We start from the raw sequence: 27,050 nt of genomic DNA on the forward strand, positions 1-27,050 counted from the left end.
AACCTCTCCTCAAATAATGCGAAAGATCTAATATGGCGTCTCCAGCGACAGAGCCGGATACCCTGTCGTCACCGGTGCTGCCGAGCTCGCACACACACAGCCCGAAGCCGTTGAAGTGACCGGAGGTGCTGTACAGTAAGCACTCGCCGTCCACACGGCGGTGGTTGTCGGCTGCGGCTCGTCGATCTCCTCAGCCCGGACTAACACGGGGATCACAGCGCCGGTGCTCAGCTTGAAGGCCTGGTGCTTTATCACGCGGAGGATGGAGCTAATCTCACCCGAGTGTGCAGTTATTGAGATCACCAGGTCTGAGGTCTTGCTGTTCCCATTACCGTTGCCATTCCCATTTCCGGGGCCCCCTTGCACTGGAGAGGGTGACGGCGCATTACAGACACCATTTGTTTTTGACGTCCTCTTCCCCTTTGAGTGCGTATGCAAGGCGTCATCGGGAAAGAAAACATCGTCTAACGCACCCCGACTCCTCAGATCCTGCGCCTCACTGCTCTCCGCTTCCACCCCACTCCACAGCTCATCTTCCTCGGTGAATCCCTCCTCAATCACCCAGTTGGGGAACAAATCTTGGATATATGTCTTCGTCCGCCGCTCATCGCACGTATGCATACTGATACCCTCGCGGAATCCCTCTTTCACAGTAGGCACGAACGGCGCCGCGTGAATCTGTGACAGTGGCAGCGCACCGAACGTGATGTTTGCTGTCTTCAGCGCGCGTGTCATTGGACTGCTATAATACACATCTGGAAAATGGATTTTCTGCTCTTTGTACTGTGCAAGCCAGTAGTCCCGTGCAGCCTGGGCTTGTGCGATCCCCGTCGGTGTGAGGTCCGCGTCGAACCAGGTGTTCGTGCCGTTGCCGCGGAGAAGGGACCAGTAGCACTATACATAGATGCCCTTACATATTAGCTTCTCTTCTTCCGCCGGAGGGGCAGGGTTCGTGAACAAGGGATGGGAAAGAGAAAAGGGCATGAGGTTAGGGTTGTGCGTACATTCCAAGCAGGCGTGCCGTAGTAGTCCTCTGCGGCGTTATGCCAGCCCTGGCCGTGCCGGCCGAGAAAGAGAAGCTTATATTGCACATGAGCAGGGGCTTGAGCGTTTAGGTACTGGAGTTGCGCGTGAAAGCGCTGCCACTGGGTTAGGTTTTGTGTTTTTGAAAAATGGAAAATGGTGTCGGCGTCGTAGGGGCGGTCGAGCAGGCCAAAGTTGTGGGATGTCTGTTATATTCCTTGTCAGTACGTATGGGGTGCGGAGTAGGGCTGAAAGGTTTTGTTGGAAGAATGAGGTTGGGACGTACGTAGTCGAATGTGGAGGGATCCGTGGAAGGGTCATCTTGGATGAATTAGCCCGGGACGGTGGAATAGTTGATAAATTTGGCGGTTACGAATGTTGATGCTGATGTGGCGCTTATTGCCAGTGTTGTGGTGAGAGTTGAGAGCTTCATCTCGATAGTAGATGTTGCTCCTAGGATTATGCCTACCCTGATGTTGAAGAAGGAGATTGAAGCTGAGGGGTGCACATGATGCTTGATTTATACCTAGTGCTTTTTTAGTATGTTCTGCCATTGATCTGGGTTGAAGGTTGCTGGTGCCTGAGCTAGACGGTAGGCTTGGAATAGTCCCGAGACGAAGCCATACAGGCGGGTGTGGCTCACCACGTGGGAGGCCAAGACCTGCTCGATAGATTAAGTCCACTACTAGTTCTATCAAAGTAGTAAAAGCTCCGAAATGAGATAAGTAGTCAAGTAAGTCGTTTAGATTATGTATTAATGTAGTATTGTAAATATACGTAAATATCTTAGTATGTCCAACCCAACGCTTCAAAACATGCAGAAATGAACCAACCCAACACCAATGACCAATAGCCACACCAGAGAATGCTTGAATCCAACCATGCCTAATTCAACAGTATACATGGCAAAGCCTTTTACGAAAGTATACAAAGATAAAATAAAAGAGACAGAGTCCCTTAGCCGAAATTGGTGGGGGTCCGGTTGTCGGCAAAAGTGTACGCTCTGGGCTTCTGGTTGGGTAGCTGCTGGGCCACGAACCGGTGCGCTTCTTCTTGGTCTGGGAACTCATACAAATGAAATTCGGTGGCCTTGCTGGCATCACCTGGCGCTTGTATGTCTGCGTCGCCAAATGGAGACCGAGAGGCTCCGTTCTCAGACTGGCTTTGGTCTAAGGCGTGCTCGTACGGGATCGATGAGAAATTCAATTGGTGGCATTGGCTCTGGAAGGGGACTTCCGGAGATGGCATTGAAGTGGCTTCCCAGTTTCTTCCCTGGAAACTGCCGTCGCAGCTGTAGTCTGGAAAGGAGGTGAAATTGGCCGGGGCGGACATGGGCGGCGCGACGCTGTGGTATGGGTATGAGGATATCATATCCATCCCTAGAGGTGTAGCAGGGGGCGATGCGATGTTGATCTGCATTGGTTGCGTCGTGGGGAAGAGGTGGGCGGTTGGCTGTGCGGACAGGCAGTAGCTATCGGTGGAAGGGGTGGTGGGAAGCAGGTGATGCAGATCCTCGGGGGTCAATGGAGTGGGAGGAGCTAGCGAGTTTGTCGTGACTGGCTGCAGCATGGTCGGCAACTCCGTCTTTGCAGAGCTCAGCACACCGGCCTCGGCGAAGGTCGACAGGTTCAAAGGTGAGCGCTGGGCAGAAGGCTTTCGCACCCCGGCGTAGCGCGAACTGAGGTTCTGGGCAGATTTGGATTGCTTCACAGTGCCGTAGTTCTGGCCCCGCGTCGTTGGCGACATGGTCGAAGTAGAGAGCATTGAAGTGGACCTTGATGTGCCAATCGCAGCAGGCCTCGGTCGGTTTCGGCGGGCAGCGAGATCAAGCTCCTTGCCGGTTTCTTTCCAGGCCGTGCGGTCTGTCCGGTTTCCAAGCTGCGAGAGGCTAGGCGAGGCGCTGATGCCAATACCATCGAACGAGTCGGCAAGCACATCTGACGAGCCCCGGCGCGCGTTAGCCACATCTGCTTGCAGGGCATACTGCATTGAGTTGTACGAAGCACCCGCGTCGCTAGCTGAACGGTAGTCAGAGAACGACTGCGAGTGGTCTAACCCGGGAACGGAGAGCTCCCCGTTTGTTGAGTTTACTGAACTCCAAACGGCCGAGTCTGCGTCATTCGGCAGCGATGTGGTTGGGGACACTGATCCGGACCCGCCCATGCTTGTCGCGCCCTGACCACCTTGGTACTGAGCAGCGGCGTCCATGGCTCTCTGCAGAGACGCAAGGCTAGCTACGCGGTTAGACTCACTGCGGGTCTGCTGGTGATTCGACTCAGCAGGAACTTCGGATTGTTTTTGGTCGTCAGATGCTGGCTTTGACGGCTTAGGGGTAGGGGTTTTGCTGTCATCTTGCTTCTTTTCGTCTTTGGCCTCCGCTGAACCCTGAGAATCTGAAGACTCAGGCATTAAAGACTCAGACTTTCCCTTGGCAGCCTCCTCTGCCTCCGCTTTTGCCTTTTGCATGCGCTCATATTCCTCCTGTCGTTTCTGTTGCTTCGCCTTGGCCCGTCGGTTCTGGAACCAGTTCTGCAAGAGTCAGTAATCTAGTCTTCAACCAGCTTGAATGTCACATACTGCAACTCGAGGGAGACTAAGGTGCGTTTGTTGAGCCAATTGTCGCTTGACGTTGCTGCTGGGCTTGGGGTGCGCCTGAAACTGGGCCTCCAAGGTCTCAACCTGTTCCTTAGTCAACCTCGGTCGTGAGAGGTTTTCGGCATATTCTTCGTAATCCATCATCGGCTGGTGGTAGTAGTCGACCATGTCAAAAGGGGGCTGGGCGTAGTAGTAGCCGTCCATTGGGTGATGCATCATGGTAGGATGAACCATGGTCGTATCGTAAGCGAGGTGCTGCTCCATTGGCACACCGGGGTGGCCAGCGAAAGGGTATGGATGGTGGATATAATTCATGATTGCAGTGCTGAGCCAAGAGGCTCAAAGGAAGGATTGATCGTTCGATGCAGACGGTGGTCAGGAGGTGAGCCTCGATCGCGAGACGGTCGAGTTATGAGCAGAGAGTGATGGTGGGCCGTGGACTAGTAGGTATAATAAGAGAGTGACTGGGGCTGAAGTGTGTTGTTATGTACACTTTGCAGCAGAAGGGATCCAAGATTTAAAACGTCAAAAAGCTGAAGAGGTCAGACGTAAAACCCGACGACAGGAACTAGTACGGGTAAGGAGTGACTGCTGTAGGATGCGATGCGGGACTGCAGAGCAGCAGAATAGAAAAAGAAAAATAAAAATAAAAATAAAGGAATGGATTTAAATCAAAGCGGTATCAATAAAAAACAATTAAGGGGAACGAAAGAGGGAAAGGAGTGTGGTGTGGATGGGATAGAAGGAGAGGAAGAGGTGTGTGTGAGAGATGGAGAAGGAGGAAGGAGAAACATTCAGACAGCCTGACGGGAAAAGTGCCATTGGATGGATGATCGTCGCCCGGAACTGAGGGGATCGGTGCGCACTGCGTCGGTATCTGTCTTACAGTACGCCCTCTGCTTACAGGCTGCTGCACGATTAAACTATCCTGCTGCTCGTCTACTGGATTTCCTTTTTTAAGAGAGAAAGGAAAAAAAGTACAAAGACAATATGGCGACATAGCGGCATGGCGATGGAAACAGTTGTTGCTTCGTCTGAGCGTCAGTCCAGGGGCCAATTCGATACCCGACCCGGCATCTTGGCCCTACCCAGTCTCCAGCGCTCAGTAGCAGTGTCCACTGGCGGTGACCGTACGACCTTTGTTCTTCTTGTTTAGGTTTTGCCCTTTTTTTTTGTTTCTTTTTCTTGTTTGGGAGATGCGCGGTTTGCTTTTTCTGTTATCATCGGACCCATCTGAGTGGTGCTGACCCGCTCGAGTCGTGTGGTTCGTTTGCAAATCTGAACCCTTCCCTTGCCTTACTCTAAGTATGAAGATGCCGGCCATCGGCTGACAAGAATTGTACGGCGAGGCTAGGCCTGTCAACGTCAGAAGCGTGGAGAAGTAGCAGCAGCATGGTCAATAAAGGGAGCCAGGGGCTGTCCGAGGTTGTTCTCGAAGCCTCTGTCTGTCCTCCTTTGCGGCCGGATCGTCCTCTCGGAATTTCAAGGGAGCGCACAATTGATCGATTGATGAAGTCTGTAATTGTGATAAGTTGGAGTTCTGGAGCTGCTCTCATCGAGCTTCATCAGTTCCTGCATTAGCGTCGTCTCGCAGGGACCAGTTATCACTCGCAGTTGGGCCTGCAGTGTGCTCCAGCGTCGCGTATTTTGGTACTCTAAACAGTCAGCGAATTCGTAGTCAGGCCTTAAAGCGGGACTTGACGACGAAAAACCTCGTAGGCTCGTCCTAGCCTGTTTTACATGACTCTAATATCTGGGGTGGATCGGACTACGCAGACCCGGGATCTTGGGAAGTTGGGAGTTGGAGAACTCGGTGGGTTCGAGTCCCGCGGGCGGTCACGGGATGACAACACATTGTCTGGATCCGGTTAGCGCGACGGGCCGGCGCCAAGACGGTCTTCAGGTGACCAAACCCGACTCCAGCCATTCCCCATTATTCCCAAATTTGTGATTGCGTCCAGCGCCAGGAGCTCGGACAAAAACTCCTTGGTTTACACTGCGTCTGCTGCGAAACGATCCTGACGGGAGCTCCAAAATGGTGGGTTCCTTCATAACGACCGTCACTCAAGGTACCTGGTTTCAGAAGCCAATAGTCGCTCTTCAGTGCCTCACCATACTTCAGCGGGGTTTCTAATGCTTCAGCCTCCGTAGGGTAAGATCTCGGGCCAAAGGAGACACGTCTCACCCTTCAGAAGTTGAGCCCTTAGACTTGACCAGGAAGTCGACGGTCTATGTACCTTTTTCTACGGGATGCTGTTGGAATGCCCTCGTTTCCGCGACTCGACAACCTTGGATCACTTTTACCCTACCAGACGCGTGGCAACCCAGGCTACAATCTGAGTCAGTAGCCCGGATTCTTGAAGCACGGATCGCCAGCCATGCCTGTCATCCAGCATCCTTTTCAGGCGATGATCCTGGACTCCAGGATCTGCCAATCATTCAACGACCTGAGGGGTTCCGATGTTGGAGCATGACAAAAGCATGAAAAAGGAAGATCCTTTTGGCGTTCTGTCCTGCAAAGCGTGGCAGCACAAGCCAAGCCCCACTAAATTCAATAGTCAACAGATCCTGTCGATCATCACCAGGCATCTATCTCGCCTCTTGCGAATCAAGACGCGCGCCAGCCGGTATCGTTGCTTCTATCCCAGGACAACCTCGGTGTGAACAATTCCTGAATGACGTTCAAAGGTTCCTTCGGGATTTGTCAATCTCAAAGTCTGACCTGACGAGCAGGATATGCTGTATCTAGACGAGCGTCAGCTTATTCAAGCTCGGCGCTAGCCGATGACACTGCGCGGAGCGCCCGCACCAGTCCACAGGTTACGCAACAGCTGCCCAAGAACACCCACCGTGCGGCGCAAGATGCCTTTCGAACACGGAGATGCTAGGGGCTCTTGCGCTCGGGACTATCGTATGCTTTCCCTGCGGGTCTCGATTGGCAAAGATTTGAACGATTTATGCATGCGTATTGCCCATTTCCATACTCCTCTAGTTCCTCTTTCGGATCGTTCATCTGCCACAAGGCCGATTGACAATTCAACGCTCGTCTCAAACAACCGGTAGGACATAACCGGCATTTCGGGCGCTGCAACCGTGTTCTAGGGTCTCGAACCTCGTTTCTTAACATGGGAAATGCCGGTCCAGGTTCGACATGATAGACGATCATGGAGCTGCCAATCACCACACGCCGAACATGGATCGCCTTGTCATCGGTCTCCACGATACAAAGTACGGAGGAACCCCGTTCATGTTCCCTTCTGAGTAACTCGGTGCTAATTTTATTATTTCACCATGTACGGAAAGACTTCCTTAGAGGACACTTGCCAGACAGGCCATGCTTCATGTGTATGGCTGGGACCAGTATGAGTTTGTGCAAGTTGTCAATTTCTGTGACTTCTGTCACTCAGGAGTTGGCGGCCTGTGAGCCAATGAACTCGTATACAGTGCTCCAACAGAAACCTTCTTGTGCTTCGAAGCCAATCAGTTTCTGAATCATCACCCATCACAGTCGAGAATGTGCTTCGGCATGCAGACAACAAAGCAGAATACAAGCTCTAAACTAGATTCACGGAAAATCCCTGGGATGATCCCGCAACTATCGCGCACGCTCCCCCGGCTGAGGCGATTTGACTTAGCGTATCTAGGAGGAGACCGTTGTGGCCAGTTGGAACAAACAGAATCTCAATAATGTTGTATTCTGGACGGACAATATTTCCCGAAGGTGTCGATCAAAATGCAACGAGCAAAGCTTCGAAGAAGTATCTACGGAGCGGGAAACCCCTCAGGTTCCCCTGGGTTCAGCCCGAGACCTGGAACCTTATCCGGAAACTACCGGTATCCTGTGGCCGGGGAGTTGCTCTCAAGGTTCTCTTGACGATTTGGCACAATGTCACGCCTTGGCCGCGGAGTGATCTGTTGCTAGCTGTAAATCCCGTCGGGGTGATCATTCTCGAACCTCCCAGACCCTGGTCTGACCATTGTTATTCATACCCTTGGGATCATTAACGCCGTACGGCCACAAGCTATGATGTAACTGTATTCTCGGTGAATCGATAAGCCACCGGAAGGCTTTGCGGTTAGTCATCCTTTCATGTTACTAGTGCTCTGATGTAGAATCCGAGTAACCGTGGTGACAGAATACAGTCACCACTGCAGGCTTGGTTTCAGGTAGAATCAAGAGCACCATGGCGCAGACGGCCCGGCGCTCCGTAATCCCACTGCCTAGCTTGGAGACGACGAGATCAGCACGATTCCGGCTACGCCACACATGAGATCTGCGAAAATGAGCCATGATATCGCCACCGACTCATGAGGTGCCACAATATGTGGCGGTGCGGTTTAGACGCCCTGCAACACCCTTTTGGTGTTGAAGTTTTGACGGGTTGCTCTGCAGGGTCATGATAGCTCCGAGCAAGCTCAGGAGCTATCATCTGTTTCCATACCAGGACAGGCTCTCCGGGATTTGTCATTTGTGGCGAAAGTACTGGTTAGATGACGGAAGTGGCCTTTAAGGGCGAGACTCGGTAGGCATTGTCTCGACTTTGAGCTTTTCTGTTAGGCGTCGCGAAGCCTGTTCGATGACTGCGTCTCCTATGCACTGTACGACGGTGCACGACGTTGACAGCAGCTATTTTTAATGCGAATTTCTTTGCTATCTCGAGTCAAGCACAGACAATCAAGCTTTACTCTGCAGTCATTCAAGTTGCTTTGAGCGTGCAGCTTGGAGCCTGGACTTAGGGAAAGCTCCTACTCTGTCCGCAACACTTGCACAACAGCGACTTGAGTATGCATTGAAAAAAAGCGTCAGCAATATGTGCATAACATTATGTGCAAACTGCAGAAGCCATCAAGGCTATACCAGTCCCGCCGCATGAAGGAGCTTTCATTGAAATCTCGAGTTTGCTTTCTTCGCCTCCTTTCTTGGATTCCTTGCTTCGGTTAACTGAATGACATGACGAAGAGTATATATTACTCTGTTCAGACTTATGGAGACAGAGTCGCGGGCAAATATAGTTTAGGTCACTTGAAACAAATCTGACGGGAGGAGACGGGAAGGGAGTCTAGCCTTGTTTGGGCGATTACCTATGGTGCAGCATCCCTTGCAGATGGCGCTGAACAAGTCGTTACATAGAGGACTGGGACCATCAAGCGATGCAGTCTCGTTTCTGACTGGACGAGTGGGCAAAGCATTTGATACGTCAGATTTCCAGAACCTGTCTGATCAACTTTCTATGATGAGCCGAGCAGCCTATATGTCCCTTTTGTTTGAAAATAGGCACAGGTTCAGAACACTCGTGTGGCGGAATGCATTGCGTTCAAGCAGAGCTGCGCACGGTTGCATTTCCCGCAGCTTCTGAATGGTTGGCAGCAATCATAGTCTGTGCCCTCGGTTTGCTTTTCCTGTGGTTCATCGGCTCTTTCCCTCTGCATGCATGCAGGAGGCTGGAGCCGTAGTCCATGCAACATGAGTGTTTCACTGCGGGCTCATCGTTAACTCTGGCCGTCTGGCTTCGTCTCTGTCCTCCGGCATCCTCATTGCGAGGGTTGGATACTCTCCCGCCATCTAGCTTGTCGGTGAGCACCGCCTGTACGGTTATCGTCTGAAAACTCTTTTTAGCGCTGATATAATGGCGTTTTAGGTTCTGGCCTAGAGTTCCTCGTGAGACCTATCAGAAAGGGATCGGGGAGCGGTTCTGCTTGCCCACATTGCCCACACCGTTTCATATCGGTGTAGCAGCTTCATTGTCGATGGTGGCATGTTCTACGCTTCCAACACTCACTCTCAATAAGCCTTGATGATCTTACACGCCTGATATGGATGGGTTCATGAGTGTTGGGAACTGAAACTCAGTGATGTACTTGCAAGCCGGGAGCTCTCTGTCTTCTCTCATTTGAGTTCAAGTTATTAGGTCCCTATATTGACGAAGGGGTCCGAGTCCACTCATTGAGAGTTTCCATCTGATTCTAATCTTCGAGAAAAGGAACCCGCATAGAGAACGGTGAGGAGAAATGGCTTGAGGGCCTTACAGACGTAAGGCTTATCCCCAACGTATGTATGTGTTCTCTCCCTTGCACACGTCATATCCCGCAGAAAACCTTAACCACAGATTCTATGTATAATAACGCAGTCTATCAGTCTAGCGTCTATCATGATCGTACGTCTGGTGGATACAGGCAGGCAAGAACGTCACCGACACAACGGCCGTGGAACTTGCAGCAAAGCTGGTCTGGAGTGACCTGACGACACCGCTCTATTGGAAAGCATTCCGAACCTCCAACTGAACCCGCCCGTCAACAACACCCTTTACACTAATACTCCTCAAATCCTCCACTATCACGTCCGCCCCAGCCGCCTGAAGCTGCTCCAAAGTGTGAGTGGTGGTCAAAGCAATGACAGTGAAACCGGCTGCCTTGCCGGCCTTTATGCCTGACGGCGCATCCTCCAGCACCACTATCGAGGAGGAATGTTCTAGACCCAATTTCTTCCGTCCAAGCAGGTAGCACCGCGGATCTGGCTTCCCGAGTTCTACATCCTCCGCAACAACGAGGACATCTGGATGTGTGAGCTTGAGAACACCCAGCCAGCCGTCAATGAGCGCGCGCGTCCCCGACGTCACAACGCCCCAGGTTGCGCCGCTCTCTTCGAGGGCAGCAAGGATGGACCGCGCGCCGGGGATTTCGACAGCATCAGAACCGTACTCTTTGGGGATGAGTCCCTCGATGTAGCTGACATCTTATCCACCAGGGACGTTAATAATGTGGCCATTTCGTGGTGTCAGATGTTTGGCACTTACATTCCCAGTTGGCTTTTGCGGGGTCATACAGCTGTAGAGTATCAATGCTTCGGCGGCCGTGAGATGTAGCCAGAATTGTTTTTGGGTCGACACCGAGTTCAGCACCGATTCTAGGCGGTGTTAGCTCGTAACCGGATCTCATTGCGTTTCGTTCCTCTAGTGTCAGTGACTAACTTATGCCAGTGCTTTACGATAGCTATGCGACTATTAGTATTGTACTGTAAGAGACCCAGCCTCAGCAGGTATCACTGCCATGCATATAGCCCGGAATATCACTCACCATCTGTCGAGTCAACAATGGTGCCATCAAAGTCGGATAGAAGACCATCAAAGGTGAGTATTTGGGGAGGGGCAGAGAATGAGCCGGTGGCGGCCATGATTACAACAACGAATGAAAAAGACTTATAATGAAAAGCAAAAGCGTAAAATATCAGGAGCAGTCTTAAGGATAGACCCCCAAAAAATTAAATCAAAATGCAACTGTTAGAAGCGATATTATACATCCCCCTCCGTTAATCTGGCTGAACGATGCGGGCGTCTCGGCGGTCGGCGAAACCCAGTTCCGGTTATCTTAGCGCGGGAAATCTTCAAAAAATTAACAGTTCCAGACCGAGTTTTGGCGGGACGACAAATTCAAAACAACACGTCCAGATTTCGTCAAAATGGTCAAGCTAGGTATGTGATGCTGGAAATGATGGTCATGACATCCGCTTACATGATCAGGCAAAACTTCGAAGCGAACGCCCGTCCGGCTGCGACACAAGATCGAGAAGGCCTCCGCGGCGAAACAGCGCAAGCAGAGAAAGCTTGCGAAGAAGGTGTTTATTCCACTTATTATTGCTGTAGCATGGTGCTGGCCGGTTGCTGACGGATTAGAACCCCGAATGGCGCTCCAAGATTAAGAAGGATCCCGGTATCCCCAACCTCTTCCCCCACAAGGAGAAGATGCTCCAAGAGATCGAGGAGCGAAGACGCATGAAGGCCGAGGAACAAACGCGCATTCGTGAGGAGGCTCGTGCTAGGCGTATTGCTGCGAAGCAGGGCGGTGATGCTACTGCCGAGTCGACCAACCCTACGCCGCTGGATCTCGAGGGCGACGACATTTTGGATGATGAGATGGACGAGGATATGGGAGACGACGCTAACCCCATGGCTGCGCTGCTTGCCTCGGCTAGGGCTCGGGCGGCGGAGTATGAGGGTAGTGAGAGCGACGAAGATCAGGATCAGATGGAGGAGGACGATGAGATGGAAGGCATGAGCGAGGACGACGAAGTTCCGGATGAAGATGGTGTGCCTGCGCTTGTTACTGCGGGCAAAGAAACCTCAAGGCGAGCATTCGACAAAGTATTCAAGAAGGTCGTTGAAGCTGCGGATGTCATTCTTTACGTGCTGGATGCGCGTGACCCTGAAGGCACACGGTCAAAAGAAGTTGAGCGGGAAATCATGGCCGCAGACGGTGGACAAAAGCGGCTCATCCTCATCCTCAACAAGATCGATCTCGTCCCCCCGCCCGTGTTAAAAAACTGGCTCATCCACCTGCGCCGCTACTTCCCCACCCTCCCACTTAAGGCCTCCAATGGCGCTGGCAACGCTCACAGCTTTGACCACAAGCAACTCACCGTCAAAGGCACATCGGAGACCCTTTTCCGCGCACTGAAGACGTACGCGCAGAACAAGGGCCTTAAGCGCGCCATTTCAGTCGGCGTCATCGGCTACCCTAACGTCGGCAAGTCCTCCGTCATCAACGCCCTTACAGCCCGCATGAACAAGGGTTCCAGCAACGCCTGTCCGACAGGCGCCGAGGCCGGTGTCACCACCAACCTCCGCGAAGTCAAGCTTGACAGCAAGCTGAAGCTCATCGATTCCCCCGGAATCGTCTTCCCCAACGCCAGCGAGAAGAAGGGCAAGAAGAAGCAAGATGATCAAGCTCGCCTCGTCCTCCTCAACGCCATTCCTCCCAAACATATCGAAGACCCTATCCCTGCTGTTAACCTACTCCTCAAGCGCCTTTCGTCCTCGGAAGGTCTCCTTCAAAAACTCCTCCAGGTTTACGGTATTCCCACGCTCTACTCAGGTACCTCCACCACGGACCGGACAAACGACTTCCTTATCCAGGTTGCCCGCAAGCGCGGACGTTTGGGTAAGCGCGGTGTGCCGAATCTCGAAGCCGCTGCTATGACGGTCATCAATGACTGGCGCGACGGACGTATTCAGGGCTGGGCCACACCTCCAGTCCTGAAAGTCGTCGACACGACAGCGGACGGCGCTACTGGGGATGCGAACAACTCGGCAGCCGCGCCAGGTGTCGACACGAGACAAGTCGTTTCTGAGTGGGCGGCGGAGTTTAAGATCGAGGGATTATGGGGTGATGGAAATGCGGAGGACGAGACTATGGAGGAGTAGAGTCTCATACTGTTCAATACCTTTTCTTTCCTGTCGTTCGTTTTTTGTCACGTTGTGTCATGTCATGGTCATGGGATACCAGACGGCGTTTTAGGGTAAAGCCAAAATAGATTCCTGCCTAGTCCTTACTGCGGTCGTCCTGTCTAGTCGAGTCGAATCAACTCAGCACGTTTGACGATATCACAAGTCCGTCATTGGTATTACAACTACGTGCTTAACCCCCTAATCTAGAATAGAACTTCTACATCCCCATTTCCGGGAATTTTTTTTTCAGCGCTAGGTAGAGAGCTATGCTATGAGTGGTATTCTGCATTGTCTTCTGTTATATCCGTTGATTATGCCAGTGCTCGTTGGCTTCTCAAAGATCCTTCGCGTACTTGAGCAGTAAAACTAACCTCCGGACCTAGGCGTTTCAAGCATATCTTCTCATGAGGTCTTTTCAGGTCCGTGTGCTGCGTATACTCGTGCGCAGCTGGTGCATCGTATGCACGTAGTTTGTCTTCCTTACCTGTGGCGTTTCATTAGCATAATTTGTCTTTCGTTCCCGGGGTATTTACTGTAGTATGGCGCCAAGCCAGTTTCATTTGCAGATACTAGCTACGTCCTCAAAGGCCCGACTTTGATCCAGGCATTCCTTTCTCTATATTAGAGATAGACGTGGCGTATTAAGAAGGCTGTAGATTGCTCTAGTAGGGCCACCCAGCTGCGAGAATCCCATTCCGAATTCCATCTCCAACTAAACTCATTGGCAGGTTCAAGCAAGTCTTTACATGGACTTTTGGGACTTCGTGGTCATCATGATCCATGCACTTCGACCGCATCCAGATTCGAAATAGTCTTGCTTTGGGTTGTTTCCTGATGGTAGCTGTAAGTGTGCTCCCTGGTATAGCTGCTGGGTTAATGGCTGGCATTGGGGCTTTCCGAGTCCTGAATGAACCCCTCAGAACAAACCATTGAGCCTTGGACAACCCGTTCTGAGTTGCTTTAGCCCATGCCCACCGTCTTTGCGGGAAATCTTTGAGCGGTGCATCATACACCGCCCAGCTGAGGTTGGCTGTTTCCAGAGCGCCTCTAGGACACTCCTTGGCTTGGTTGGGAAGATACGTGGAGTTGTATCTACCATCTACCTTGAACTCATGAAGCTGAACATCCGTTTAATATCTCGAAGATCATTTCTCCGTCTCAATCACATGCATCAGAGCATTGAGCCATGCTCTAGGAGACATCAGTTTGTGTAATAGCAGTTTCTGCACAGGTCTTTGAAAGATTGTAGGAACGACTAGACGTCTGGCGTTCCGCTGGTGAGCGGTCCAGAGCATGAACTTCCGAAATTGCCGTAAGCATCATTTATAATGAAGGTGCTCTAGGCGCCTGTTTTTTCTCACCGGGCTGTGGCCATCTGAACCCTGGGCTATGAGTATGATGATGTGCTTGGTCTCCGGCGGGCGGTTCAGGAGCTTTGGTTGAGGGTAAATACTGTTGCTCCGTAGGACGATCAGCGGCCTGTCTTTCTCGGAGCCTTTATGGATTCTTTTACCCCTAGCTGGCTCACTGATGATCAGGAATGTATAAGCTGGTCGTTGCTGGCGCGGTTGGTGTTGTATGCTGGCCAATGGAAGATGATTTACATTCGTGTCAACGGGCTGCAATTCCCTGTCGGTATTGTGTCAATAATGGCAAGCATAACGAATAATTGCGTGAGCAAACGGTTACAAATCCAAGGATCATTATGGTTTAGACTTCAACCGATCGAACGGCCCCTATTGAGTCAAGCGGGCGCTCAAGGCTCGGACAAAAGCACAGTTCTGATACAAGGACATAGATGTTAACAAATTGATGCTTCTCGACGGATAGATTAGTATTAGCAGCAGCAGCAGCAGCAAATTATGTACATTAGAACAGGACGTCATGGTGCTCGTAACAAGCATATATACAGTACAACACCGTGACTGTTGAGCCAAAAGCAGTCAGCCAAATCAAAAGCAAGATGCAAATGCAAACACCAAACACCGGCATCCGGGGATATATATAGCCTCTTAATCCAATCCAATGTATGTGCAGATTCCAGAGCAGAGCAGGCCAAAAGCAAACAGCAAAAGACAGATGTAGATGGGAGGGGGCAGATTAATCAGGTGTAGGTATGGGTATTATGGTAGTGTACATTTAGTTCCGACCAAGGAGGTTCTTGAACACATTGCGTTCAGTGAGGATCTCCTGCTGAAGACGGCGAGTTTCGCGAAGGGCTTCGTCACTATTCCATTCGTTAGTATTGCTTCTACCGAATCAAGTCTCAGACAGGAAGAATAGGGTAAAGGTGCTTACCGAGCAGCCTGCAACTCAGCAACATCAATTTGCGCGCGATTCATCCGACTCACAACCTCGCCCATCTCCCGATCAGCCTCGCGCAGCAACTTTTCCAGTTCCTTGACGCGCTGGTTCAGCGTCTCAGACTTGACAACCTGCGTCAGGGCCACCCCGTCACCGCTAGTCGTCTTATCTAATCGAGGCGACTTGACCGTAAACGGCGTGTTGGGGGCGCCGGAGCCAATGATGGGCGACAGCGATGCCGGACTGCGCGACCCGTTCTTCATACGGAGTAGTTGGGCGTTATGACTTTCTTGCAATTGACGGACTTCGTCTTCATGACGCGAGATTTCGTCGTCGGCGTGTTGCTGCGCAGCAAGAAGGGCATCTTCCATTTCTTTCAAGCGGGCTTGCATCTCGTTGATCCGCGCGGCGGAAAGCTGCTGATTCTTTTCGCCCTTGTTGATTGCGGCGGCGAGGCGCGCGCGAAGAGCGGTGTTTGATGCTAGCTGTTGGCGCACGTGCTGCGCTAGTGTGTCTGTGCGGGTGAAGGACTCGGCGAGTTCTGCACCGTCAACGTTGGGTGAGTGCGCGACACTGGCTTCGGCTTCTTCGCGGTCCGCCTGGAGTTGCTGATATGCCGACTCAAGGGAGGAAGAGGTAGCGATCACCTCTGCAAAGGCATCGCCGCCCAAGGCGTTGTCGGCAAGCTCAGCGGGAACTGCTATATCATGTTCCTGGAGAAGAATTCGAAGGGACGCAGTCTCCTGCTCTGCGCGGTCAAGGTCCATTTTCAGACCCGCGAGGCCCTTCTCGCACTGCCATTTCTGCTCAAGGGCGTCTTCAGCGCGCATGCGCAGGTGGTTCACCTCGTCACGGAGATTGCGCACCTCGCGCTCGTAGCCTAGCTTGCGCGGAGAGCCAGCCTCCTGCGCGCGGGCAAGCTCGAGCTCCATCGCTCGGATGCGTTTCTCCGTCTGCCGGGCTTCGTAGGCCTGACGTTCTAATAGCCGCTTGAGGGCACCGTGAAGCGCATCGCGCTGCGCTTCTGCCCCTTCGACCCGATCCGCCAGCGATTCTTGTGGAGGCGTTGCACGGTCCTTGGCGGAAACCGAATTTGAACGTGACAGTGAGCCGGAGCGGGATGTGCTCTTCCGAGGCATGCGGGCCAATGAGTTTGAGCGGGACAATCCGAAGGCACTGTTTCGTTTCACAGGCCCATCTTCTTCTGCAATGGAAGCAAATCTGCTGCCTTGAAGTTGTGAGAGGGCAGCATTCTCAATCTTCAAGGCTTCAATCTCTTCCTTCAGGCGTTGTACTTCGGCGGGGTCGCTAAGGGGCTGGCCTTCGCGAAGCAAATCCCGCTCTGTGCGAAGCTGTTCCAGTTCAACGCGCATGGCGGTTAGGAGGTCCTCAAAGTTGTCCTTGATCTGGCGTTCTTCGGCGAGCTTGCGCCGGGTGCCTTCAAGCGCGCTTTCAAGCTCGCGAGCTTTTGAGGCTAAGTCAGAATGTTCTGTCCTTTCACGTCGGAGCTGCAGCAAGGTCAGTTACAGTTTTTCCCCTTCAACAAGGTCTGGCAACCTACCTGAGCAACCTGCGCTTCCAGAATCTGGACATGGGATTCCGATGCCGTCCGACGGGTACGTTCGTCCTGAAGTCTCTGACCGAGCTCAGCGCGAAGCTGGGCGCGCTCCTGCTCAGCAGCACGCTTATACTTTTCTATATCTTCAATACGCCCACCCGACTCATATGCATACCGAATAGAGCTGCTCCCTGAATCTGAGAAGTAATCACTGGTTCGCCGATTCGGTGCCTCTGACGGCATTTCCGACTGCAACCTTTCCACCAGATCTTCCAACTCCATCTCCCGCCGAATTGACCCAGCCAGCTCCGAGCTGATTTCCCGCAGCTCATTTTCTAGCTCCGCCACCAGGGCGGAGGAGCTTGACTCTAGTATACCCGCGCTGCTGAGTGAGCCATTGCGCACGGGGTAGCCTACATTCGGCCGAGCAGTAGGATCAAACGGGATCGATGTGGAGGGTGTGATGGAGAATGAGGTACTGGGTATGGATGGAGGCATTGGTGAGGGCAGCGGAGACCGACCGCCGTCGGAGATTTCGGTGCTTGAAGACTCCGCGCCAGGAGACGTAGCAGCCCTCCAGCCAAAGAAGGAACTGATTTTGTTCCCCGGTGTTTTGGGCTGCCGGGGGTCGTTCCCGCCACTGGACATACCCCGCGCATTAGAATCAATGTGCAGAGGTGGTGGCCGGTTCGTTGGTGGGTGCAAGGCCATGGTTGTGGCGCGTTTGTAGTTTATCGGAGGAGAAGGGAGAACGGGAATGAACGGTTCGCTGACGAGACGGCTATGTATGGGCGTCCCATTCGTGAATTGCGATTTGTATAGATTGGTTATATCGTCGTCGCTGTCCTCGCTGTCGTCGTCTCCATCTACGTTGACAGTAGAGGCGGAGGTATCTATCCGGAGAGGAGTCTTGAGGGGACTGCTCCGGGGAAATCTGGAGAAAAGACGCGAGCGCACCGGGTTAGTCCTGCAGCGACCCAAGAGGATGACGAACATACGAGGCCCTTCCGTCGGAGGGATGAAGGAGGAAAGGATGAACAGGAGGGGAAGAGGAGAGAAGGGGGAGGGGATGGCATTGGACGGCCAGGGTACCAGGGGGTGGAGAGGAAAAAGTAGGGCTGGGCTATCTTGTCATACCTATCGGTCTTATCTATAGTCCTGCGAGCAAAGAGCGACGGTTCCCCGCGCACAGAAGACTGCGCGGCGGAGTTTGACACAAAGGAGGAGAGGCTATTCGCAACTGAACTGTTCCGAGAATGAGAGTAGTGAGAGGCGGGCGACTGAAGAGGATACGGGCGAGCAGGGTCTGCTTGCGAAAGGGAGCGGGTCGAATAAAGAGACGATGAGGAAGAAACGGACAGCGAAGGCCCCGATCGGCGAGAACGGGCAGCGATCACAGGAGAGGAGGCTGGCAGAGGCTTCCTACGCACCACCGTAGCAGAAGGGTCGAGCTTGGGAGACGGGAGAGGATGCGCAGGGACCCCAGAGACAATAGTGGCTTCAGGTAGATAGGCGCCCGCAGAGAGTGTGTCAGTGACAGAAGCTCGGGCCCGGATGCCAGGAGACGGCGGACTCCAACCAGGGGCCATATTTGACAAGATCTAGTCGCAATAAGATAGAATTTTAAAACGAGGTGATAAACATTGAAGAGAACTAGAAAGGAAAGGATGTGAACGTAGACGACGCCGACAAGAAAGAGAGTTCTAGTCAAAGCCCTGGACAGCCGGCGTGGAATTGAATAGGAGAAAAGATGGCCGCAGCGGTCGAATGAGAACGCGAGAATCGAACCAATTTAGTGATGGTCAATGCCACTTGATGGGCGATCGACAGGCTTTCATGGCGAATGATAAAGGTGACGACCGCGAGACTAAGCGCCAACGGCAGCCACGGTGGGCTGAAGAGCCAAAGAAGGACGGAGAATGGCTGAAAGCAGCGTAGGCTAATCTCGATCTTCGAGTCAAGCCGACAAGAAGTCAAGAACACGGCAGAGCTGATGCCCGGTCTGCGAGTGGTGCGCGAATTCAAGGAGGAAGATCCGATTATTTCAGGTTCAGGGGGAGGATTGTCTGGAGGTGGGTCAGAAGCTACGGTAATAGCTGCGATGCTCTCAACTTTATCGGTGCGAGTAAGACATGATCTCTACTCAACCTCCCGTCAGGCGGTGTTCAAACGAGCAGCTTGAGCTACTCTAATATGATCCAGCACGCGCAGTCGAACCAGATACCACTCAAGTAACGCCATGTTTGCCCTGGAGCCCGAAGAGTCCGATGCAGAGTCTGGAGTAACGGTGGTGCAGGCGCCGAGGACGGCGCTTGGCTTGGTAGTCGAGAAATCGATGAGATGTCCTGCCTCCACTCGACCTACCCTCAGGGGTAAAACTCCAAGTCTCTCCAGCCTCGAGGAGCTCAAGGAGCCCAAGGAGGACAGTGCCTGACGGTCTCGATCTCGCCCATCTAGGCGACGGCGTCAGCGGCCGAAGCGTCACGACTCAAGACTGAAACACCCTTCATTCTTCACTGACACCTGGTGGCTTCACTAGCCCGAAAAGATGGCTTATGCACCCACTTTACATCGCATGAGCTTCAATAGCTTCAGCAGCCGCCTGTAACAGGTTATAAATATCCCAAGACCATCGAATCGCTTCAATTTTGGTCGTCTGTGGAACCGAGTTCCAGACCGTCTATTTATGTACACCGTACACCCATGCGACTCGGGGGTTTTGAAGCAAAGCTCCTTTGTGGATAGAGTGCTCTGATAGAGTGCTCTGAGACGCAGTCTCGACTCTTGTGCGACTGGGCCATAGCCCATGGACGCGAGTGGTCGAATATCGACGACGTTGTGTCTTAAACCGGCATGCTCCCTGCTCTCCTTGCAGCGTGAGCGTTGAGGCTGGAGCACTAAAGCAGACTAGAGGGTTCATGCAGGTGGACGACACCCACCGACCATAGCAAATGGACTGGTCAGTTCGGGAGAAATAAGCATCAGCTAAAGGAGCTATGATGCGAGTTATGATACTGGTGAACTGACGTGCGAATAAAGTTGACGCATTCCTGATCCGTCTCGTATTCTTCTGACAGGGACGCGGTTTTCGGTCCGACATTCTTGACATGAAGTAAAAGAATACCATTAAACCATAATCGCTACACTCGCTATAAAAACCTAATGAGCGCCATACAGAAAATATCCTATCCAAACCGTCGCACCGTTGTAGTATCCAAACCGCATCAAACATAAACACATGAATCAGTAAGACTACTGTCTAGTATGGGATGAAGTCGAACCGCATCCGATCTGCGACCATTAGCTTGGATTTCAGCATAAAGGGAAAGTGACAAAAGTGGAATCCGCGTACCTAGGAACCGATTCCAACTCTCATTCTCATCCAACTGGTGAGCCCAGTACTCCTCCAAGAACTTCAAAGACTGCAGCACATTCGGCACCCTGATGGTATCATACAACTGCGTCAGGAGCTGCCGAACACGATCCCGGTCTTCACCCTGTGCCTCGCAGCCCGCGATGAATAGCGGCGTTGTGAGCATCGTCCACGGACTAAGGCCTGGTGACGGTCCGATCTGTTCGGTGCATTCGATGATCTTCTTGACAGAGCGCTGCACTTTCGGCGAGGACGCCGGTGTCCGGCGGAGTCGACGTTCGATTTGGATCAATGCGCTGTGCTGAAATGCCGCGTTGCACAGGGTAAATCGAACAATATGGTCGGGAGACAGTCCTTCGACAACACCCGGGTAGAATGTAGGCGGTGCTCGCTCACCCTCATCAATCAGCTCGAGAACAGATGACTCCAGTGCTGTGGCCTCCTCGGCATCCGCTGGTTGGTCTGGCGGCGTCTGCCAGGCTGCTGCTCCGATGCCTCGAAATACCGCCGACAGACTGACCGTGAAACCCCAGTAATCATCGAGGTAGTCTGGCGTCTCTGGCGTCGGTCCGACAGGCGTCGAGACAGTCTGGCACGTAACACCACCAATAGGCGGTCCATTCCCCGTCAACGCCGTCAGCGAAACAATTGATCTGTACCAACGGTCCAGATACCTGCGGAAACCCTCTGACGAATCCGGACCCCACCCATCTTTTTTACGAGCCGCGATCATCAACGCCTGCGCACCCTCAATATGGGCTCGCCATGAGTTAGGCTGGATCGCACCAGAGTGGATCTCCGCCAGACAAAGCGTACGTGCCGTCGCCAGCAGCGCATCCGTCCCCCTCGTACCCGGACTCTGAAGCTCCTTCCGGAAATGCTCTAGACTCATCGCCATCAATCGTGCAATGTCTGGTGCTGACTTGACGTTCTCTGTATGATTGTTCAGGGCTTGGATATGAATTGCAGACAGCGCCATTGTCGCGTAGAGTAAGGACGGTGTCTGCAAGGCCATTGGCACGAGCATGCGGCAGATCTCCTGCTGCATGCCTGGATGGCAGGCTGTGATTTGAGAGGCATCGGAGAGGAAGTGATGGAGGAGAGATTTCTGGCTACTATTAAGGGAGGAGAACGGATCGACGGACTGGGGTATTGTGATGGTGGGAGGCGTAGAAGATTTGGGTAGAGTAATGGCTGTAGGTGTAGAGGGTACGGTGACTGCGGTCGGTGACACTGGCGATGCCGGCGAGGTCGGTGATGCGGTAGCGGTGGTGTAGATGAATTCTCCAGGAGAGTATTCTGGCAGGTATTTCCTATCAGTGCTGATCTAGACACAAAGAACCCATCAAACCTACCCAGCTTCTGCATGCATGCCCCAAATCTTGACCTCGAGAAAGCCCGACCTCCCCACTGCAGCTGCATCGCATACCGGCACTGGGTCCCCGCGGACTTACACCGACCACAGGTAGGACGTTCCTCATCACATTTTTGTCGCCGTGACTTACATCGCTTGCAGCCGCCGAAGGATCGTGACATTGGGAAGGGATTCTTCTTTTCTCGTTGCGTATCAGGGGAAGGATGACAGGAAACTCGTTCTCGGCGTGCGCGATTTTTTTCTCCCCGCTTCTGGGATGCCTCGCGGGTCGCCCTCTTCAAACTATGTGGTATAACGAAGGACAATACATGCAGTAGGATGGCTCCAATAGGCTGAGAACGGAGAGATAAAAATATACAAAAAAAAAAGACAGGATAACGCCGGGGTTAAGTCGTGGGCTCGTGGCGGCCTCGAGTGGCAATCATCCGCGATAAGCTGCAGAACCATGGGCGATCTGTATAGCGGCGATCAGCGGTCCACCAACGTGCCCACGACTGGCTATTGCCAATTGCGTGTCCAAATTTTTAGCGCCTAACGGGCTCTGCTGCTGCTGGGGGTTTCCTGGGGTCTCAAGTTGGAACTCAATTAATTCGGTCTGAGGTCTCTGGCTTGGCGTGTTGTCTGCATTGTCAAAAGCGCATTCATACGGAGTGCAGAATAATTCAGAACTCAAATCGAGGTTCAGTTGCTTGAAGCTCTATGAAGCTATACACACGTAAATACTCCGTACACTGAAGAGGCGACACGCTTCGAATGTTTACAAGTTGCAACAAAAAAGGAAAAAACAGTGGTGGTTTACTTCCTATCCGACATGTGACAGGAAGACGATGTACAATTCAATCATCAAAGGTATAACGGAGCCACTCCCCCACCGCTCGCAAGCTCTCCCATCGCACCGACTCATCTTTATCGGCCATCAGCTCCATCACCCGTGTCTTGAAACCAAGCTTCTCCAGCTGCCCCCGCCTTTCGGGTAGTTCCTTGACCAAATGTCCCACATCATTGCAAGCAATGGCAAGGACCTGCTTGTCATTTTCCCAGCTCTTAGAAATTATTTCCTTGAGCTTTTTAGGAAGAGCTCCGCTGTTCTCATCCAGGATTCGGCGGGCATTTTCCTTCCAGAATGTAGGATTCCTATGAGGCGGGGACCACCGTAGATGGCCGGATTGAAGCTCTGCGGCGTACTGATCAAAAGTGGTTTGAGTTTTGGTGTATTCATCGAGCATCTCCGACAAGTATTTGAGGTCCTCCAGAAGGTCCGGGTCTGTCAGGTGCCGACCCGAGATGGTTGAGAGAAGAGCAGGTAGGCGCACGAATACAGCGAAGGGCAAGAGAGTAGTGCGGTTGAAAGATAGGAGATTCCGGAGAGTCGCAAGAAGGAGACGCGTGGTCTTTTCTTTTGGAGACAGCCGTAGGAGATGCGAGTACAGTTGAAGTATCTCATGGTCCCTAATCCTGTCAGTAATGAACGGCATGATGTCATGTCTAGGATACTCACTCTTGCAGCTCATCTCCAATGAGCTCGCCTTCAAAACTCAATTGCCAAAGGACCAAAAGTACTCGATATAGAAGTTGTAGACCGACGCCACCTGCAAGGCCGACGTCAACGCCTCTAGAACTGCCGGCAAGGGTGGTGCTGGAACCGCTGTCTTTGCTCCCTGCAGCGGCACGTAGGATTTCAACCAAAGGATCGACTGTCTCCTTCCGCTGCGCCCAGAATAGCTGCCGAGCCCGAGATGTGCGCAGCAACGTCGACAGCCCCTGCACTCCAATATCCTGAAGCCCGCTGTCCTGGTTCTGGGTTAGAGTAGACAGGTAGTGGTAAAGCTGCGGAAGAGCTTCCTCATCCTGCGGGGTCGACTTTGAGGAAGAGGTAATGCTTGTCGAAACTAGGTTGGTCAAGAAGTTAGAGGTGAGTAGCGGAATAGGGTCTTCGGCGTTTGTGGAATGGCGCAGCAGAGGAAGGAATGGTTTGTATGGTTGGGGATGAGCTATCAGGGCGGACGATAGGGATGGAGCATCTAAAGCATCCAAGCGCGTCAGTTGTCGCTTGTCAGTTAGGCGTTTGCAGTGGCATACCGTTGATAAGATCTGCTGCCAGGACAAGAATATACTGTACAATATCGCTTCTCCTTGCGGCCGATTCGAGGACACTCTTCCCGCTTGAATCTCCCGCCAGCAAGGTCACGTATCCCCGAATATCCCCATCGATTGTCTGACGCCGTTGTTCCTTGCGAACCTTGTCTACTGCCTTGATCTTCTTCAAGTGATCGTCTGTGATGTTTCCAGCTCGGACAGCTCCCTCCCAGGGGATAGGGCGAGCTCGAATGTTGTTCTGGAGGGAGCTGAGGTAGGTGGGTGGCTCCAGCGAAGCGGCCGACATGGTTCCTGGCAAGTGAAGGCCTGTCGGCAGTTATTCGGAAAGGCAGAGGCTAGGGTGAGGCGGGGTGTCTAGAAGGGTTCGCGGGGGACAGCTGTGGACAAGGCCCAGGTTGACGTCCAGCAGACCGAATTGGGGAAGACGGCCGCCAAGCCCCATTCTGCTCTTAGCCGTCTTAAGTCCACGCAATCCAGTCCGGCCGATAAATCACCTCTCAGCGTGAGGGCTGACTTGACTGCCTCGTGTTCTTTCCCTTCCCTTGTCGTCTGTCGCGCTTCGCTTCTTATTTTCATGGATTTTTACTCCGAACCAGTCTCTCGTTCTACCGTGCTCCTCTCTGCGATTGACGCAAGCAATCCGAGGCACGGCTTCCCGAACCCATAGTAACGCAAGCAGGCAGCCTCGTATCACCATTGGTGACTGCAGTACGATCGACATACATATGCTGAGGAGCTGAAATCGTCGAAATTTTGATTTTCCCGACTGCGATTGTACACTATCTAGAGCCATGTCGCAAGCCAGGTGGAAAGTCGGCTCTTTCCTGCAGCAGGCCGTCGCAGGTGTCGAGTCGCGGCTAGATCAAATGCTGACCGAGGAGGAAGATGCCAAACGGTCGCAACACAAACAGGCGGCCGTGAGAACGAAGTCGGGCGAACAAACTGGTAGTATGTTGCTGGTTAGCATCATATAGTTTGGTTGCTGACTTAATAGACATCTCGCGCAGTTCGTCGAACGCCCGGAAAAATGACCGACTTCAGGAACGCCTTGCTCGTGCTATGGCCAAAAACAACGCTATGAATACTCCGGATTCCTCCTCCGCCGTTGTATCTCCTATTAGCAGCCCGGTTCCGAGCAACGGCGCACGATCAAGCATGGACATAGAATCTAGTCTCGGCTCGCCTCCCAGGGAAATAACTCCGCTTCCGGATACTGGGTCTGGCTCGCCGGCGGCGGCGCTCTCACGCATGAGCCATGACTCTTCATCCTCCCCGCGCGTATCGTCGGAGGCTGCGGCACCAACACCTAGCGAGAAAGATACCTCGGCATCTGCTCCGGCTTCTGAGGCAGGCGGAGAGACTGATCCTTCATCTGCACCAAAAGAGCCCGCACCAATTCGTAGTGGCTCTTCTGCTGAGAGAGGTATCACTCCGGCAAACGAGGAAGAGAATCCGGACGGACTTCAGCAATCGGATAAGAAGGCTGTCGAATCCGAATTACAAGAGGAGATACACGGATATATTGAGCGAATCGATGCCTTACAGTCGAAACTGAAATACCTAGCCCAGGAAGCCGCAGAGTCGGCACGAAAGGCGGCAGCTACAGCGGAACCTGGAAGTGTCGATAGACAGCTTCGGGAGAAGGATGAGAGGATCGCGCTTCTGTTGGAGGAGGGACAGAAGCTCTCCAAGACAGAGATGGACCACAGAACGCTGATTAAGAAGCTCCGACAACAGCTAGCAGAAAATTCCAAGCTCCAGGCCGAGGCGAAGAAGAAAAATGACCGGCTAGAGAGGGACTTAGCCAATGCTGAAGCTAGGGTTAAGCGGGCAGAGGCAGCGGAGAAGAGAGCAATTGGGTCGCTTTCCGCGCAGACAAAGACTGCTCGAGACTTGGAAACCGTAACAGCTGAACGGAATGCTTTAAGCCAAACAGTTCAGGAAATGAAGGGACAGCTTGCTCGCGCAGTCTCGAGGGCGGATGCAGCAGAGGCAAAGGCCAACTCCGATGCCCTGGAGCGGGAGAAGCAGCGTGCCCATCAGCTGGAAGAGGAACTCTCAAGCGCTAGGATTGAACGCGAAATCAGCGAGGAAAAGCTTAAGAGAGAAATAGCTGATCTTAAGGGGGCTATTGAACAGGAGAAAGAAAGGGCTCGAGTTCTGGAAGTGGAGCTGAAAGGGGAGCAGTCCGTATTGGAGAGCAAGATGGAGTCTCTACGGTCAAGGGCGGAGGAAGCGTCTTCTGGGGTGGCTGGGGATGCGCAGGTTAAACTCCTACGTCAAATCGAGACGTTGCAAACACAGTACGCCGCTGCCAGCGAGAATTGGCAGGCTTTAGAAGGCTCTCTACTTTCGCGTCTAGCGAATGTAGAAAAGGAACGCGATGAGGTCGCGCGGCGGGAGGCTGAGGCACGAAGGAAGATTCGCGAGATGGTGAGTGTGTTCTTTCTGCAACCAACCATTCAAAGACTGACAGGATGTAGAATCTCAAGGTAAAGCGGCTTGAGGAGGACCTCGAAAGCGCTCAGGAAACTGAGCGCGACCTCTCAGATAGTATAGAGGAACGCTCTCAGGAACTACAGAAGGCTGAGCAGAAGCTGAGAAAAGCCATTGACGAGCTAACTGCGGCGCAAAATGAAATGGCCGAGCAGAAGGCCATTAGTGATGCAACATGGACGCAGAAGCTAGAAGACGAGCGGGCAAAGTGGCGTGACCAAGCCATGCGCCCCATGAATCCCCTACGGCACAACGAGTCTCCTGTTTCCTCTCATCGTCCCAGTATATTGGAGGCTCCCACGTCGCTCTCAGACTACCGGCCGACAAGCCGACGCTCGTCCGCTATACCAGGTGTCATCCCTGACATAAGCACTCCTCCGCGCCAGAATTCCCTCCCCGTTTCAGCCTCTCAATCGGTTTTGTCTCCGATACTTTCAGAGAAGGGTTCACTCCCAACAGTACCCGGGTCGCCAAAGTTGCTTGAACCCGATGAGTTCTTCACCGGCTCGCGGACACCGTCAGCATTCGGTGGCACTGCTACACACTCGCGGGGCATCAACGATATTATTTCTGAATCCACTGTCGGTGCGGGGCCGTCAGTTCAGCTCGTTGAGCGCATGAGCGCCACCGTACGCCGGCTGGAGAGCGAACGGGCTGCTTCGAAGGACGAAATGGCCCGCATAACCGCCCAACGTGACGAAGCCCGCGAACAAGTCGTTGAACTGATGCGGGAGGTTGAGGAGAAGAGAGCATCTGATTCACAGGTGCAAGAGCTACAGCAGAAACTCGAAGATCTCGACAGGCGGTACGAGACCACACTTGAGTTACTTGGTGAGAAGAGCGAGCAGGTTGAGGAGCTTCAAGCCGACATTGCGGATCTCAAGAAGATATATCGCGAGTTGGTGGACAGCACGATGAAGTGAACCCTACGTCTGTATGATCATGTATATAAATAGCAATATGGGAACTCAATCCTTTGACTGACCAAAAATTTTAACATTTTAAAAC

General features: G+C 52.8%; 8 protein-coding genes across 8 annotated transcripts; 2 read left to right on the forward strand and 6 right to left on the reverse strand.

Annotated features, from left to right (window-relative positions):
* Positions 1-27: 27 nt before the first annotated feature.
* On the reverse strand, positions 28-1,577 carry BDW70DRAFT_154887 (phosphoglycerate mutase family protein; the record flags this gene model as incomplete). Its single annotated transcript, XM_073739935.1, has 4 exons — positions 28-894; positions 1,005-1,229; positions 1,310-1,344; positions 1,397-1,577. 4 exons carry the CDS (start codon positions 1,575-1,577, stop codon positions 28-30), a joined length of 1,308 nt encoding a protein of 435 aa, XP_073601003.1.
* Positions 1,578-1,749: 172 nt separating this feature from the next.
* On the reverse strand, positions 1,750-4,386 carry BDW70DRAFT_125561 (homeobox domain-containing protein). The gene is made up of 2 exons (XM_073734900.1): positions 3,601-4,386; positions 1,750-3,552 (listed from the first exon to the last, which is right to left on the reverse strand). Exons 1-2 carry the CDS (start codon positions 3,931-3,933, stop codon positions 1,981-1,983), a joined length of 1,905 nt encoding a protein of 634 aa, XP_073601004.1. The 5' UTR covers positions 3,934-4,386; the 3' UTR covers positions 1,750-1,980.
* A 5,483-nt stretch (positions 4,387-9,869) lies between these two features.
* BDW70DRAFT_154889 (HAD family hydrolase) lies at positions 9,870-10,789 on the reverse strand (the record flags this gene model as incomplete). Its single annotated transcript, XM_073739936.1, has 4 exons — positions 9,870-10,351; positions 10,413-10,522; positions 10,587-10,608; positions 10,693-10,789. 4 exons carry the CDS (start codon positions 10,787-10,789, stop codon positions 9,870-9,872), a joined length of 711 nt encoding a protein of 236 aa, XP_073601005.1.
* Positions 10,693-13,022, forward strand: BDW70DRAFT_1304 (putative GTP binding protein). Its single transcript, XM_073735807.1, has 3 exons — positions 10,693-11,087; positions 11,136-11,230; positions 11,289-13,022. Exons 1-3 carry the CDS (start codon positions 11,075-11,077, stop codon positions 12,813-12,815), a joined length of 1,635 nt encoding a protein of 544 aa, XP_073601006.1. The 5' UTR covers positions 10,693-11,074; the 3' UTR covers positions 12,816-13,022.
* A 1,956-nt stretch (positions 13,023-14,978) lies between these two features.
* BDW70DRAFT_154891 (uncharacterized protein) lies at positions 14,979-18,290 on the reverse strand (the record flags this gene model as incomplete). Its single annotated transcript, XM_073739937.1, has 4 exons — positions 14,979-15,066; positions 15,138-16,651; positions 16,705-17,635; positions 17,839-18,290. 4 exons carry the CDS (start codon positions 18,288-18,290, stop codon positions 14,979-14,981), a joined length of 2,985 nt encoding a protein of 994 aa, XP_073601007.1.
* A 1,462-nt stretch (positions 18,291-19,752) lies between these two features.
* Positions 19,753-21,802, reverse strand: BDW70DRAFT_125573 (Zn(II)2Cys6 transcription factor). The gene is made up of 3 exons (XM_073734901.1): positions 21,430-21,802; positions 20,054-21,373; positions 19,753-19,992 (listed from the first exon to the last, which is right to left on the reverse strand). Exons 1-3 carry the CDS (start codon positions 21,608-21,610, stop codon positions 19,961-19,963), a joined length of 1,533 nt encoding a protein of 510 aa, XP_073601008.1. The 5' UTR covers positions 21,611-21,802; the 3' UTR covers positions 19,753-19,960.
* A 311-nt stretch (positions 21,803-22,113) lies between these two features.
* On the reverse strand, positions 22,114-23,934 carry BDW70DRAFT_1413 (H(+)-transporting V1 sector ATPase subunit H). The gene is made up of 3 exons (XM_073737751.1): positions 23,529-23,934; positions 22,948-23,470; positions 22,114-22,898 (listed from the first exon to the last, which is right to left on the reverse strand). The coding sequence occupies exons 1-3, from the start codon at positions 23,830-23,832 to the stop codon at positions 22,286-22,288; spliced, it is 1,440 nt and encodes a 479-aa protein (XP_073601009.1). The 5' UTR covers positions 23,833-23,934; the 3' UTR covers positions 22,114-22,285.
* On the forward strand, positions 23,935-26,965 carry BDW70DRAFT_165481 (M protein repeat protein; the record flags this gene model as incomplete). Its single annotated transcript, XM_073741757.1, has 3 exons — positions 23,935-24,494; positions 24,541-25,979; positions 26,030-26,965. Exons 1-3 carry the CDS (start codon positions 24,338-24,340, stop codon positions 26,963-26,965), a joined length of 2,532 nt encoding a protein of 843 aa, XP_073601010.1. The 5' UTR covers positions 23,935-24,337.
* Between the last annotated feature and the right edge of the window lie 85 nt (positions 26,966-27,050).

The sequence above is a fragment of the Aspergillus foveolatus genome (assembly GCF_047715535.1).
Source record: "Aspergillus foveolatus strain CBS 279.81 unplaced genomic scaffold BDW70scaffold_1, whole genome shotgun sequence".
NCBI classification, from domain to species: Eukaryota; Fungi; Ascomycota; class Eurotiomycetes; order Eurotiales; family Aspergillaceae; genus Aspergillus; species Aspergillus foveolatus.